The 15,040-nt window shown below is 34.7% G+C and overlaps 1 protein-coding gene across 6 annotated transcripts in view; it reads left to right on the plus strand.

The window, feature by feature from the left end:
• myom1a (myomesin 1a (skelemin)) overlaps positions 1–15,040 on the plus strand; it is a 43,722-nt gene that overhangs the window by 25,938 nt on the left and 2,744 nt on the right. For 2 of the 6 annotated variants that reach the window (NM_001161340.1, XM_087239591.1), the window contains exons 21-37: positions 2,488–2,602; positions 2,708–2,864; positions 4,624–4,730; positions 4,972–5,016; positions 6,066–6,202; positions 6,317–6,461; positions 7,251–7,310; positions 7,397–7,464; positions 7,735–7,860; positions 8,912–8,983; positions 9,216–9,303; positions 10,275–10,313; positions 10,457–10,562; positions 10,776–10,939; positions 13,413–13,449; positions 13,720–13,742; positions 14,052–14,107. In NM_001161340.1, coding sequence (NP_001154812.1) covers positions 2,488–2,602; positions 2,708–2,864; positions 4,624–4,730; positions 4,972–5,016; positions 6,066–6,202; positions 6,317–6,461; positions 7,251–7,310; positions 7,397–7,464; positions 7,735–7,860; positions 8,912–8,983; positions 9,216–9,303; positions 10,275–10,313; positions 10,457–10,562; positions 10,776–10,939; positions 13,413–13,449; positions 13,720–13,742; positions 14,052–14,107 — 1,545 coding nt within the window. Of the gene's footprint in view, positions 1–562; positions 2,603–2,707; positions 2,865–4,623; positions 4,731–4,971; positions 5,017–6,065; positions 6,203–6,316; positions 6,462–7,250; positions 7,311–7,396; positions 7,465–7,734; positions 7,861–8,911; positions 8,984–9,215; positions 9,304–10,274; positions 10,314–10,456; positions 10,563–10,775; positions 10,940–13,412; positions 13,450–13,719; positions 13,743–14,051; positions 14,108–15,040 lie in introns of those variants that run through there. The other 4 variants (XM_087239592.1, XM_087239593.1, XR_015477776.1 and 1 more) reach the window with 2 other exon arrangements.

Raw genomic sequence — 15,040 nt, forward strand, 5'->3', positions numbered from 1 at the left:
AGAACATCTACATCAAAAGCTACTGGTCCAAAATATTTAAAATGTTTCTTAAAATAAAATATATTGTTTTCAATGGAGGAATTTTTTTTTTTTTACCCAGACATTTAAAAAGAACATATTTTAGAGCAGTTATCACAATACTGTGCAACCTTGAAACTGTGATTTTTTTTTATCCATTGTTATCATATCTTCACAGTCTTTTAGCTGCCCATGCCTACTCCACACGACTGGCCCCAGCGAACTTTAAATTAAGCTCTTTTTTGTTCTTTGTTTGAGGGCAAAATAAGTTCCAAAAGACTGAGTTCCAAAACACTATAACCCTCCCACACTGTAGTATGCAGGGCTGTAAATACATCAACAAATGTGTGAGAGGAGTGAACAGTTTTATAAACATCTGGCAAACAGTTTTCTCCAGCCTGTCGCACACCAGATGAGAAGCTGAAAAGCACCAACGAAGCACGCCACATCTTTTCATTCTTTTCTATTTGCTGCTGACGGACACAGAATGGTACACCTCATCCGTTGTGTGACCCCATCTGAGTCTTTAAAATATCTCTGTGAGCGATCATACATGTACGATACATCTGTAGAAGTTCTCCTACTACACTCCCCAGTGTGTTCATGTTTCTAACTTGGTGGTGGTGTTGTTCTGTCTCACCTCTGTAGATTTGTGATACAAATAGCATGTCCAACAAGGCTTCCACCACACACCCACCAGTTGCATAATTGTCACAAATTAATGTTATCTGAAAGGTGTTTAGATGCCAAAACCCCACCTAAAAATTCGCTACGATGAGCAGTTTTGAACTGCCAAAATAAACTCAAAGCAAATTTAATTTTGGCGGATTTTGTTCATAATGATGTCATTTTATTTGTTCTTGATATATTGTATATATAAGTATTTTAGGGCCTTAACATTTATTACCTGATTTGTTATCATACCTAACATGCTTTATTCGGTAATGCTGCATGTGCAATATGTTTTCTCTCTTAGAAATGCACAATAGTTTGACTGGAGAGTAGCAGGAGCATAAGTTAGGATACAGATGTAAATATAGTTTATTTTACAAAAACAGTACCATCTGTATCAATTGTAACAGCCTCATCCTTTGTTCATTTGTAGATTATCATAAGTATAATCACATGTTTGATGTGTTTCAACTGTTTTTGTCAATGTTGTGGAGAAGGACAGCACTATTTCATTCATTTTCCTTTGGCTTAGTCCCTTATTTATCAGGGGTCGCCACAGCAGAATGAAAGGCCAACTATTCCGGCACATGTTTTACAGTGGATGCCCTTCCATCCACAACTCAGTGCTGGGAAACACCCATACACTCTTGCATTCAAATACACACTCATACACTACAGTCAGTTTACTTTATCCAGTGGGCTATATGCACAGCTAGTGTTTTTCAGCCAATGATAAACTTCCAGTGAACGATTAATGTGACTATTTCAATTTTCATAGCCTTTTACAGCATCAATGTTGTAATGTAATAAAACACATTCAGTGAAATAGACTTAAGCATCCATTTAGTTGCTCAAGCGTAAAATGACGCGAAAGATGACGTAATCGGTAGCACTTTCAGAATCAGCAGGCTAGCACAAAACCTCCATTAAGCACACTGGGACAAAATAAACTGTCATATTTTAAAGACATGGTGAGGGAAAATGGAATTTAATTTCAGTGCTGCTTGTCAAGTCTAAAACCCACTTTATATCATATATTAATCTGGCAGTGAAGATCTCAGATTTTTAAAGAAATCAGACCTTCACCCAGAGAGCTGAGGCTGGCTGACTAAAATTAAAAGTCTGTGTGAACTTACCCCATTCACCTATACTACATGTCTTTTGGACAGTGGGGGAAACTGGAGCACCCAGAGGAAACCCACGCAAAACATGGGGAGAACATGCAAACTCTACACAAAAATAGCTCAAATTCATTTGACTTCAAATATGTTTCCTTTGTGTTTATACCAGAGAGCTCTGTATCAAACCCGATCAACAGATGTTTAGTGTTCATGTGACTGATTGGTACAACAAACTTCATTTGTTCTTGTTTGTGCAGAGTTGGTAAATGGTCCGTGGCACACAGTTCAAACAAGTGATGTTTTCGTTCTGCTTTTGGTGTGCTCAGCTATTTTTCTCATATCTAATGCCATCCCTTATCAGTTGGCAAATCGGTGGTGGCACCGGTGTGACCTTTTAACAAAATGTAGTCAAACTGACTGGAAAAAAGATCAAAGCTTTACTTCCAGGTGAAAAATGCAGCTACTTACAGTCTGGAGCACTTCATAAAGAGTTATGCTTTTACTGTTTGAAGAAACAGAGCTGGTTTTTGTTTCTTAGAAGCAACATTTCTTAGAACTGGCATTTATTTTTAACGATGGCTTTGTTATTTTTCTTTATTCTTTTGTTATTCAAAAGAACAAAAAGAGCAAAACATCAGAGGGCGTTTCACTCATTAGTTTTCTCTGTGTGATAAAGGTATCAGGTCTCCAAGAGGGCATCTCCTACAGGCTGCGCATCCATGCTAAGAATCTGGCAGGTGTAGGTGTGCCCTCAAAGGCAACGGATGCAATTTTGGCTGAGACCCGTCCTGGTGAGGTTCTTTCAAGGACATGAATGCAGCTGTGTTTTAGAGGACAACATCTGTCTCTCACAGGCTCCACCGCTCATTTCACTGTTCATGTTGGGTTTTCCTTAGGAACCAATGAGATTGTAGTGGATGTGGATGACAACGGTGTGATTTCACTGATCTTTGAGTGCTCTGATCTTAAAGAGGACTCTCAGTTTGTGTGGTCTAAGAACTACGAGGCCTTCACTGACAGCTCAAGACTCACCATACAGACTACTGGGGGCAAGTAAGTCCAGTTGGGAACTATCTAATAAAGTCGTGCATTAGTTTTTTGAATGCTCATGATCCACTGAGAATGGCTTTAATGTTTTATCTTTGAGCACACAAATTAACAAATACTGTAAAAAAATGTATTGGCAAAAAGTCAAGACAACAGATTTTTTATGTTGTTTCTACTTATTTGGTATAAGGTTATCAGGTTTAAGTATTTTTTATTTGTTTATTATGTTATACAAAGCAAACAAAAAAAAAAACAAAACACCCCTTTTCTAGAACACCAGATCAAGGAACAATATATACTCAAATGTCTATAGAGAAAAAAAATGAAAACATGACATGAAAATATGACACAAGCTCCTTTTTTCCCTCATATTGTCATGTTGTGTGCGTCCATTTCTATCACAAGAGTTAAAAAAGGTTGCCAGACCTTATAAAATGTCTCAACAGACCTTCTGATAGTATGCCTTATTTTAACTTAAGATGAGACATCACCTCTCTTATCCAGTGATTATGTGTTGGTGGAATAGGGTCTTTCCATTTAAACAACATCAGTCTTCTAGCCAGAAGAGAATCAAAGGCTACCATTTGAATTTGACTTTTGTTGAGAGGAGCGTTCTCATGGGGCCACCCCGAACAATGTGAGAAATGGTGATGGCTCTACTTCCACTCCAAATGCCTCAGAGAAGGTCTCAAAAAAACTAATTCAGTATATGTAAAGCTTTAAACATGTCCAGAACATGTGCAGCAGAGTAGCAGAAACCTGCCTACATCGATTGCATATGGGATCTATGTCAGCATTTATCTTAGAGAGTCTAACTTTAGGCCAGTGCAAACGATGAACAATTCTGAATTGTATTAAAGCATGTCTGAGGCATATGGAAGATGAGAAAATTCCTTGTGTTATTTTGTGCCAATCTTCATCTGAGATTGGTTCATCTAAATATGTCTCTTATTTGTTTGTAAGTAAGTCTAAGCATTCAAGTATATTTTTAAATTTATACAAAATATAATGTAAGTTGACATGACTTGAATAGTTCGTTATATTCAACTAAAAAAGTTAAGTCAACCAGAATTATTTTACAGTGTAGAAATAACTACAATAAGAGTGTGTAACAATTTCACATTTTTTTTACATATGAAGAATTGCATCTGAAATGCCATCTGAAAATTTCTTCTATAATGATCCTTTTCCTTAGACTTTTTCTTCTCAGACGTGTGTACAGTAGGTTCTGTTTTTATTTTTTTAAATAATAGGTTCTTTTTACTGCCTTTAATGTGAAATAACCAAATAAAAACATAGCTGTCTGATAAAAATGCTTATTTTAGAAGAAAGGTTTAGAGGCGTTTGCATTCAAACTTCATATGTGTATTTAATATTAACGTCAATAAAAAGATAAATCACATTTGATTACATTTTAATTTGTTACCATGTTTCCCAGAAATAAGCCACACATGTCACACTGTCAAAATTGCATTGCAAAAAAAACAAAAAACACTGTTATCTATTAAAAACAACAACATTTATTTTAAATGTCAAGCCAAAAAAAAAAAGATTACTGAAACCTGCTTTTTGCATGTTTTGCTGGATGTTAATAACATATAATCACTTTGAAATATAAATTGCACCATGTTCCCAATGACAAAAAAGTGTCATGTTCAGGGAAATAAATGATTACATTACATTACATTGCATGGCAGTACAAGGCTTAACTAGATGTGCAAGTCATTTGTGATGTATACCTGTTGAGCTTTTAATTTCCATGCAGGTCCAGAGCCATATTTAATGACCCATCATTGGATGACTTGGGCATTTACTCTTGTGTGGTGACCAACACTGATGGTGTCTCCGCCAGCTACACGCTCACTGAGGAAGGTGAGTCACTTTCCTTTAATCTGCAGTTGAGGCCAGTGATATTCAATCCCAGGACATTTCTCAGAGTGACCTTCTTAAGAAGGGATTACAAGGAGATCATTCCTTCACGTTCCATGTTCATTTTCCATAAATGATATACAAACGATCACACTCCTCTGTAATATTCTTCTCTTGGAGTCAAGTAAAAAAAGTATGTGACGTAAGTTTGTCCATTATATGACATGTTGTTTACTTTTTGTAGGACTGAAGCGCCTGTTGGATATCAGCCATGATCACCAGTTCCCCAGTAAGTACTTTACCTAGTAGTACACCAATTTTAGACTATTAAAGGGACAGTTTACCTCAAAAACAGAAATTTACTCATTATTCACTCACTAATTTACTCACTCAAGTTGTTGTAAACCTATATGGGTTTCTTTAGTTTTCTGTTGAACACAAAATTACATATTTTGATGAAACCTAAAAAATGGTAACCATAGACACCCATAATAGCAAAAAAACAAATGCTATTGAAGTCAATAGGTTTCAGGTTTCCATCTTTTTTCAAAATAAAGTATTTTATGTTCAGTATAAAACAGGGTTGGTAAAAGTCAAGGGTGATGTAAATATAATTTGTGTAAGGATCTAAAAGTAAACAATGATAGAATTTTCAGTTTTAGGTGAACTATTCCTTTAAGACAAGACACTGATGTTTCCCCAGTTGATTACATTATTAATTGCCAATTTTTTTGTATTAAAAGTAGTCTAAAATTATACTTTAGATATGCAAACAAGTCATTATATAATTTAATAACTAAGTGCTCATTTTTAGAACAAAAGCCTAAATGCTGGATAATGTCAGGTTCATAATTCTTATTAAATTTTTTAGATATTACAATCAAAGTTATTTTTATCAGTTTATAATTCAGAAAATACTACCAAACTGCTAGAAATTACACATGTTCACAAGCTTTTGATGTATAAAAGGTTGTATATAACAGGGCAAATTATTTACAAATATATATTTTTGTAAAAAAAAATAAATCAAGATTGAAATAAATATTAAATATAAACAAAATAAATTTAATAAATATGAATAAAACTGTATTTTGTATGTAATTACTGCTGAAGTGAAGATTTACGGCTTAGTGATGAAGAGGAAACTCATTTAAAAAAAGCCTAAAAAAAGCATGTAATATAATGTAAATCTACAGCCACTTTGATAAAGTGTGACAAAAGAAACATTTAAAGCATAGTAAGGATGTTTTCTTTACTTTAGGTTAAAAAAAGCCCAGAATCTTAATATTGTCAGGTGCACAAAACAGGTATATGTTAACTGTGACCAATTTTCTGCAGTAATTCCTTTCAAAAGTGAAATGGCCATTGAGCTGCAGGAGAAGGGCCGTGTGCGTTTCTGGGCTGAAGTTGGCAAGTTCACTTCTAACCTTCAAGTGGAATATGTCTTCAATGATAATGTCATCCATGAAGGAAAGGTACAATATATTGAATATATTCCTTGAAGGAACCCCACATACCTTATTTATCACTCAATCTTGAACTGCATATGTGATCATATTTTGTTATTTTTGTTTATCAAACACTTTCAGAAGTACACAATGAACTTTAACAAGAGCACTGGCATCATTGAGATGTTTATGGATTTACTGGAGGTCACAGATGAAGGAACCTTCACATTCAACCTTGTTGATGGCAAAGCAACTGGTCGTACCAGCTTAGTGCTCATTGGAGAAGGTAAGGTCGCATTTTTATTGCATATACTTTATGGAGGCTTGTTTCTACCACAGAATTAAAATAAAGTATAGATAATTTCTGATTAAAAAAATCAAACTTTCTTAGGTTTGCAAATATTTTTGGAATTCAGATATTTTTCTTATTATTTTGATTTTGTATTTCACAATGTCAACTTATAAACTATCTATTCTGAGGAAGATTGCAACATTTTAACTCTTTTTTTTTGTTATTTAAACAAATCAGATTTGCATGAAAACATATAAAAAGTTAAATAAATAAATACTTATATTCAATAATAATAATATGTGAGTGCTTCTTTTCTGCTATTATGATTATAATTGTTTTAATTGGGAGACAATATATCATACTGTCCCAATTTCTTTCTTTATTTCTTTACTCCAAAGTGGAAACTTGCTTTTTTTTACCAGTTTACCTACATCTTAATGCATCTATTGCCTACATCTTAACTACAGCTATTTTTTTAAATGAAAAACATAAAAAAGAATCCTTTTTTTTCTTCGGCAATCCTAAAATCAGTTCTACCAATAACCGATGGCCTGATCTCACTAGTACAACCATTATACTGAGCTTTGTATGAGTTTGTCCTTTAGAGGGCAGAAGAGCACCATAAATAGCTGCAAATCCAAATGAACTGCACAGGTGGGTTGTTAGCAAATGTGTTGTGTTCAAGCTCTAGGGACTGCTTATGAATGGCCTCTAAACAGTGTTCAGCACTCAAAATAACCAGAACTCTGCATGCTTTGATCGTTTTCTTCTATTTTTTTACAGAGTTTGCTGAGCTTCAGAAGAAATCTGAGTTTGAGAGAGCAGAGTGGGTCAGAAGGCAAGGTATGGCATTTTTACCATTTGTTAGGGGGGGTTGAATCACATTTTGGTTGTATAAAACCAGTCTAAAACTGTTCTTCTACACTCAGGTCCTCATTTCGTTGAGTATCTCAGTTTCGAGGTAACACCAGAATGTGATGTGCACCTGAAATGCAAGGTAATCAAACAATGAAACCATCTTCCTACGCTCAAAAAATATACTTTTTCCTCTTGTTCAAACTACTTAGCTGAAACAAACAGTTTTTTGGGACAACTTGCTTATTTTATGTTCAGTCCACTTAAATTTGTAAAAGCAATTAAGTTCACGTAATCAGTTTGTTTTGGGACAAGAAATTGTATAGAACCCTGCATTTTTTTTTACAATGAATGATTCAGGATGATGTTTTCCAAAAAAAAAGAACTTTTTTGTATACATTTCCTGCTCCAGGTTGGAAACATCAAGCCTGCCACTGAGATCGCTTGGTTTAAGGATGGAATTGAAATTGAAGAGGATGATGAGGATGCTAAGAAGATCGGAAAATCAGATGAAGTCTTGACCTTTGACATTGGCAAGGTCAGACTTGATTGGAGCAATGATGTCATCATTTTTGACATCCATATTTTTGTTATAATGAATGCATTTTTTCTAGATGCAGTATTACATATGGTATATGGTATGCTAAAGGCTTTGCTATACTAAAAGCCACTTTCCTCTCTGACACACGGACTCATAAATGATGAGATATATTCATATGTACAGAAACTGCACAATTACTTAGGAGATTCAAATTAATTTCATGATATTTATGATATGATAACATTTAATGATACATTTTTAGAAATGCTTTTAAGTCAACATGAAATTTACAGTATTTGCTTTAAACATGTCTTGGTCTTATAATGCTTGATTCATTTGTGTGTTTTTAATAAAGAAAATGGCCTGAAAAAGTATCAACTGCACTCTTAAAAGTTAAAAATAATCCAAAACAAAGCCGTAAAAGAACCTATTTGCGTTCCCAAAATGGAAAAACATTTTTGTTAGTTTGAAGAATTTTTGAATAATCTAAAGAATATTTTTCGACTATACAGAACCTTTTGTGAAATGAAAAGGATCTTTGAATTGTAAAGGTTCTTATTTTTAAGAGTGTAATACAACTTTTACAAAATGTTGCCAGTAGTTAGTGCAGTAATATAATGGTGGTTACAAAAGTTAAAGAAATATCCTATGCTTTCGGTATTTTGAAGAGAATAGGCATAACTGATTGCTTTATATATTACACTGATCAACATTTATGCCCATATATCATAAATATATGGTTGTTCCGTGTGTGAACCTTGGTTTTTAAGGAATACAGTTCCTGAAATCAATCAGATTCAGATGGCAGTTTGTAAAAGAGCTCAAATGATCATATTATGTGCTGGTCTGACCTCCATTTTGCAATATTAATGGGTTATAAATATTGAAAGCCATCTTAGTTTGACTGAATTCAAGTACCAATAAGGTGCCGGTCCAGATGGACTGGGAGAGAGGGGTGGATTTATTGCATGCTGCAGATGAGGGGCAAATCCCTTGCCACTCCAGTAGGGTGCGCTGGCATTAACAGCAATGTTTGTTTAATTTACAGCTTGTTATTAAGAGCGAAAAGGCAGAGCGGAAAAAGAAACCTGCAACAGAAGAAAGTCCAAGCAAGCCAAAAGTCTGGAGCTTTGATTTCTAAGTTGTTATCAGTGTGACTGTGTTGTTGTTTTTTGTCTATTCCTCTCGTACCCTGTTGGCCTGCAGCATCCTCCGCAGGAGAAAAGCCTGGCTTTTCGGTCTTTCCTGTTTTGTTTATTTAAATGTTGTTGAAAAATGTTTTCACTTCTGATTCGTATTGATAAAGCTACTGTCTATTATCTGTGGCTCACTTTTCTTACACTTCCCAACAGATTTCAAAGAAAGATGCAGGAGTGTACGAGGTTAAACTGAAGGATGAAAGAGGAAAGGACAAAACTTTGCTGAACCTGACAGATGCAGGTAGGAGCCACTTTGTCATCAAGGTTGATCAGAATTCTGAGTTCATGGTCTTTCAGCTTGTGAGATAGAATTTGCATTGGTCTGGCCACATCCCACTGGATGTTAAATGGGAATTTGAATTGGAGTGACAGGATGTAGAATTTGCTGATTTGCAATTCAAAGAATTTCAGCACAGACAAACAACAGAATTCTATTAGTCTGGCACAGCAACACAATGAACAAGGGCGAATACATCAGGTGTTTTGTTCATTGTTTTGATCAAAAGGAAGACTTGTGAAATAAAAAAAGACATTTTAATGATTTATTATTTATAATTAATGTATGAATATATATAATATAATTTATAAATTACAGAATTTGAATGTGGCAATAAAATACAATTTAATAATTGTCCTAATAAATGCTATAATTTTTAAAATTATAATTTTATGTAATTACTTTTTTTTTTATTGCTATTACAACAAATAAAAAATATTTCTTGTTTTTGCCAGGTCTCATTTTAAATGTTGTAAATTAAAATATTCATATACACAGAAAATGTTTTTTTTTTTTAAGATTTAAATTTTTAAAATTTATTTTCATTTAATTTAATTTTCTTGTCTGTTTAGTGCCTTTATTCATCAGGGGTCGCCACAGTGGAATGAACCGCCAACTTAGCCAGCATATGTTTTTATGCAGCGAATGCCTTTCCAGCTGCAACCCATCACTGGGAAACACCCATACGCTCTTACATTCACACTCATACACTACGCCCAATTTAGCTTACCCAATTCACCTTTAGCTCATGTCTTTGGACTGTGTGGGAAACCAAAGCACCTGGAGGAAACCCACACAAACACAGAGAATATGCAAACTCCACACAGAAATGTCAGCTGACCCAGCTGGGGCTTGTTGATATATTTAATGTATGATTAAATATATTTTAAAATTCAGCTTAAACTTGATGATGCTTTTTTTCCTTTGTATAACAGGTTATCAAGCAGTGCTGAATGAAGTGTTCAGAGTTATAGGTGAGTGTTCTACTCTCAATTCTTCTTCACTCAGCGTTATTGAATATACAGCAACATGATGCTCCATTAGTAACATGCTCACGAGCACTCACATCAGATCAATGTCATGTAATTTTCATGCATTTATTTCTCTGTTCTTATAGCAAACTCTTCCACCGAGCTCAAGGTTATGAGCACAGAACACGGAATCATTCTCTACTCATTTGTTGTGCACTATCTTGAAGATCTCCGTGTAGGCTGGCTTCACAAGTAGGTTTTCTCTCCCCCTTCTCAGTCTACTTTAATTTGTGGGATGCTTTATTGTGACTTCAGTGTCACATTAAACATACATAAACAGAAAATCCTGCAAGAACTAATCCAGTCTAAAGTCCTGTCAATTTGTTTGCTCACTATACCATATCACTTTATAAAGCTGTGTCCAATGTCCTTGTGTGTTGTCCTTTTGTTTCTAACTGGTTCCAGAGAATCAAAGATCTCCCACTCAGACAGAGTCCAGTGTGGTGTCACCGGAGAACAGCTGTGGCTCAAAATTAACGAGCCCACCGAGAAGGATAAGGGCAAATATGCCATTGATATCTTCGACGGCAAAGGCAGCGTCAAGAGAGTTCTTGACCTATCAGGACAAGGTAAGAGCTCAGGTGTTCCAACACGTGTCCTTGCAGAACTGCTGTATTGATTAGAGGATGTAGGGAACTTCTGTCAAGACAACTTTAAATTATTATTGATTTATATTTATAGATTTATTTTAATAAATACAAGGGCAAAATCTTTAGCTCTCTTGTGAAATTTGTAGTCTTTTTGAAAAATATATCTCAAGTAATGTTTATCAGAGCAAGAAAAATGTAAAAAAAATATCCTATTCTATATTTATTCTTGTGAAAGCCTTATTTTCTTTTGTTAGGTAGGAATTAAAATACACTAAGTTCACTAATAAGATTTTTTTTCTGATTGGCTACAGAGCAATCCACTGCTGTCCAATGACTTGCCTAATTAACCTAACTTGCATATAACCTAATTACCCTAGCATAAGCCTTTAAATTGCACTCCATGCTGAATACTTGTATCTTGTAAAATAACTAATGAAATATGATGTACTGTCCTCATGACCAAACAGAAAAAATAGTTAGGAAAAACTGTTTTTGTCCAGTTCACATTTTAAATGCTGTAAATGAACATATTTTTATTTACAATATGGAACTTGTTGTTGGTCTTGATAATTTTTATCAAAGAAAACAAAGATTAACGTAATACTCAAACCTATACATAATTAGTCCAGTATATTCTTATCCAGTACAACTGACAATTCAATAGACCATTTCAATATGATCATGTTATTGGCCCAATGAATATTTCCTGCTTGTTATCAAACTATTTCATAACTGTAACAAGAGGCAATTCAAGCATAACTTAATGGTAAAACAGCTATTATAACATTACTTATCAATATGTGTCTCTTTTTGGATTCTTAGAAGCTATAGAAATTTAAAATGTGAAACAGGAAATACGTTGGGACCATATAGAGTTGAAGTCAGAATTATTAGCCCCACTGAATTATTAGCCCCCTTTTTATGTTTTCCCCAATTTCTGTTAAACAGAGAAGATTTTTTTCAACACATTTCTAAACATAATAGTTTTAATAACTCATCTCTAATAACTGATTTATTTTATCTTTCCCATGATGACAGTAAATAATATTTTACTAGATATTTTTCAAGACACTTCTGTACAGCTTAAAGTGACATTTAAAGGCTTATCTAGGTTAATTAGGTTAACTAGGCAGGTTAGGGTAATTAGGCAAGTTATAGTATAATGGTGGTTTGTTCTGTAGACTAACAAGAAAAAAAAATAGCTTAAAAGGGGCTAATAATTTTGACCTTAAAATCATTTATTAAAAATTTAAAACAGCTTTTATTTTAGCTGATATAAAACAAATAAGATTTTCTCCAGAAGAAAAAATATTATCAGACACACTGTGAAAATTTCTTTGCTCTGTTAAACATAATTTGGTAAATATTTAAAAAAGAAAAAAATATTTAAAAAGGGACTAATAATTCTGACTTCAACTGTATATATATTTATATGTTAGATTTTTTTTATATTTACTGTTGCACTAAAGTCCAGAAGTTAAGAATTTATGTTATTTATTGCTTGATTGCTCAAACTACCTCACAGAAGAGCTCTGTTTGTTAACAGAGTTGTTGAATGTTAAAATAAGGTAGATAAAAAATAAAGAAGAGCAAAAAATGTTCTTTATTTTTTATTTTATGTATTATAGAAGTATCGGATCAGGTTTCAGTATCAGTAGATACTCAAAATCAAATGACTCGGACTTGGACTCAAGGGCAAAAAAACCTTATCGGACATCCCTAGTAGATATATGGATGGATGGATGGATGAATGGATGGATGGATGAGATAGATAGATGGACAGATAGATAAGCAATATTGCACAGGTAGCTCTGCCATTATGGCTGTATAACAGCTCTGCTGTGATTCTAGTGTGGTGCTATGAGTGTGATAATGTTAAGTGTGTGACCTGTGTGCCACATCGGATTTTAAGTTTCATGAAGGAGCTCTGGAAACATAGCAGGAGGAGAGAAAATGGTGGAAGACGGGAGGGGACCAGGCCTGGGACATTTTATACTTGGTTTTGCCTTCACTTTGATGGCTGTCATCCATGAGAGGCTGCTGCACCCATTAGTTTTGTTTTGTTTGCTTTATTAACTTGTTTGAACATTCTCTGGTTTTACCACCTCCTTCTTCCCTTGAACAGTGAGATTTGTACTTTGTTACATTGGTGCATAAGCCTGGGAGGAAGAAGGCGGGAAACCGGTGAACATTTAAACACTTTAATCAACAAAGTAAATAAAAAACAAACAGTGGTGACAGCCTATCGTTGATGACTGCTGCCTAAACAGAAACTGAAACTAAACATAACGTGCCAGGCCTGATCCTCTCTCGTCATTTACAGTCATCTCTCCTCCTTTTATATTTTTAGAGCTACTACATAAGATTTGAGACCACTGTGGTCTTTTAGTTAAACATCTGCCATTACATTTATATCTGTATGTTTTTCACTTGTTTATTTCTATTTGTGTAGTATGGGAGGAAGCATTTGAAGAATTCAAAAGGCTGAAGTAAGTTTGATCTAATGAAAATCATCATATTCTATTAATGTGACAAGTTTTTTTTTTTTTTTTTTTTTTGCTGCTATTCCCTGGTCAAGACCCTCTTGCATAAGCTGTCACAACAATACTAAAATAGACTACCCGTGAGTGTGTCACTGTGGGCTTACAGTGAGGCATTTCCTGATATTGAAAAGTGCAAGAAGAATGCATCACCTTAGCAGTCACCATTACTATTTAAAGACCCAAATAACCCATGTTTGTCTGTCTTTCCTTCCTCAGGGCGGCGGCCATAGCAGAGAGAAGTAAGTGATTGTCTTTGCTATTATTATAGTGCTATCACAAAGTAAACAGATTCACAATGGCTGCAATCTGAAATTCAATCTGGTGTGCATCTTCCAAAAGCTATTATGGTCGCAAATTCTAACATTAACAACAAATCTCAGTAGAACCTGTGACCATAATTGGCACCTCAAAACATGTTTTGATTCAATTCCATAATTAATAATGTATGCCTGAATATTTTGAGCAGCTTTTATAGGAAGCAAGTACCTTCTTCCTTATATTGAAGTTTCTGGAAATGGCTAATTATTAAATGGTTTGTGTATTATTAGACCGGGCACGTGTTGTGGGTGGCCTGCCAGATGTTGTCACCATTCAGGAGGGCAAGGTATTATTATTATGACTCATATGTTTATTATTATGTCTCATATGTGCTCTTTTCTTAGAGGTGCAGAGTGTGATTTCTGACAAAAGCTGTTAATATTTAAAATCCACACCCAAATAAACATGTCTATGTAATTGCTCTGCCCCAAACAAGTTCATGGATATGTTATGCATTACAGGCAATGACTTACGGTTGACATGTATAACAAACAATGACTCTTTAAACTGTCCTGTTACTATAGCTGATAGCACAAAAGCAACCAATGCTGCTCACATTTCCAATACTATCTAGATGCAACCTTGATGACGCAAGCTGAGACTTCATATCTCAGTGATGCAACTTCAGACACAATGCATTCAATGGATCTAGTGTCGAGGGTTAGGTGTGGGGTTAACGTGTTAAGGTGTTAAGGTGTGGGGCACCAGGTCTGCATCCAGACCCCTCTCCACGTTTCAGCTAAAGCCACTAGAGTAGTAGACAGACACTATAGAAATTTAAGGCCAATTTATCCCCAATTCTTGTGCAGGACCTCGGTCAGATCCCAAGTTCAACCCAGACTATTTGGTCATTCGAGGCATTGACGAATCACATCTCAGAACTCCCAATCTGCTTGCAGACACCTTGATAATGTTGAGCATGATTGATTTTGAACATTTTAAATTGGAATGATTATTACTGGGGGCAAATTCCAAATGGAACTGAGCATCCCTATGCCCTACTCACTTCAAAGGGCTTGAAAGGGCTCTTGAAGTAGGCCTTTCGAGGGAACTGCACTTGCATGTGATAATGAACTCATTTTAAATGAACTGAGTGCAATGCAAAGAAATGTTATTTATTTCCTCTTTATTCTTACCCTGAATGTTACCATGACAATGGTAAACAGCAACAAAATGAATATAATATTTCTAAAAAAAATACATTTAATAATAAAGCGTT

This window comes from Danio rerio, chromosome 2 (genome assembly GCF_052040795.2).
Source record: "Danio rerio strain M-AB ecotype USA chromosome 2, GRCz13ab, whole genome shotgun sequence".
NCBI classification, from domain to species: Eukaryota; Metazoa; Chordata; class Actinopteri; order Cypriniformes; family Danionidae; genus Danio; species Danio rerio.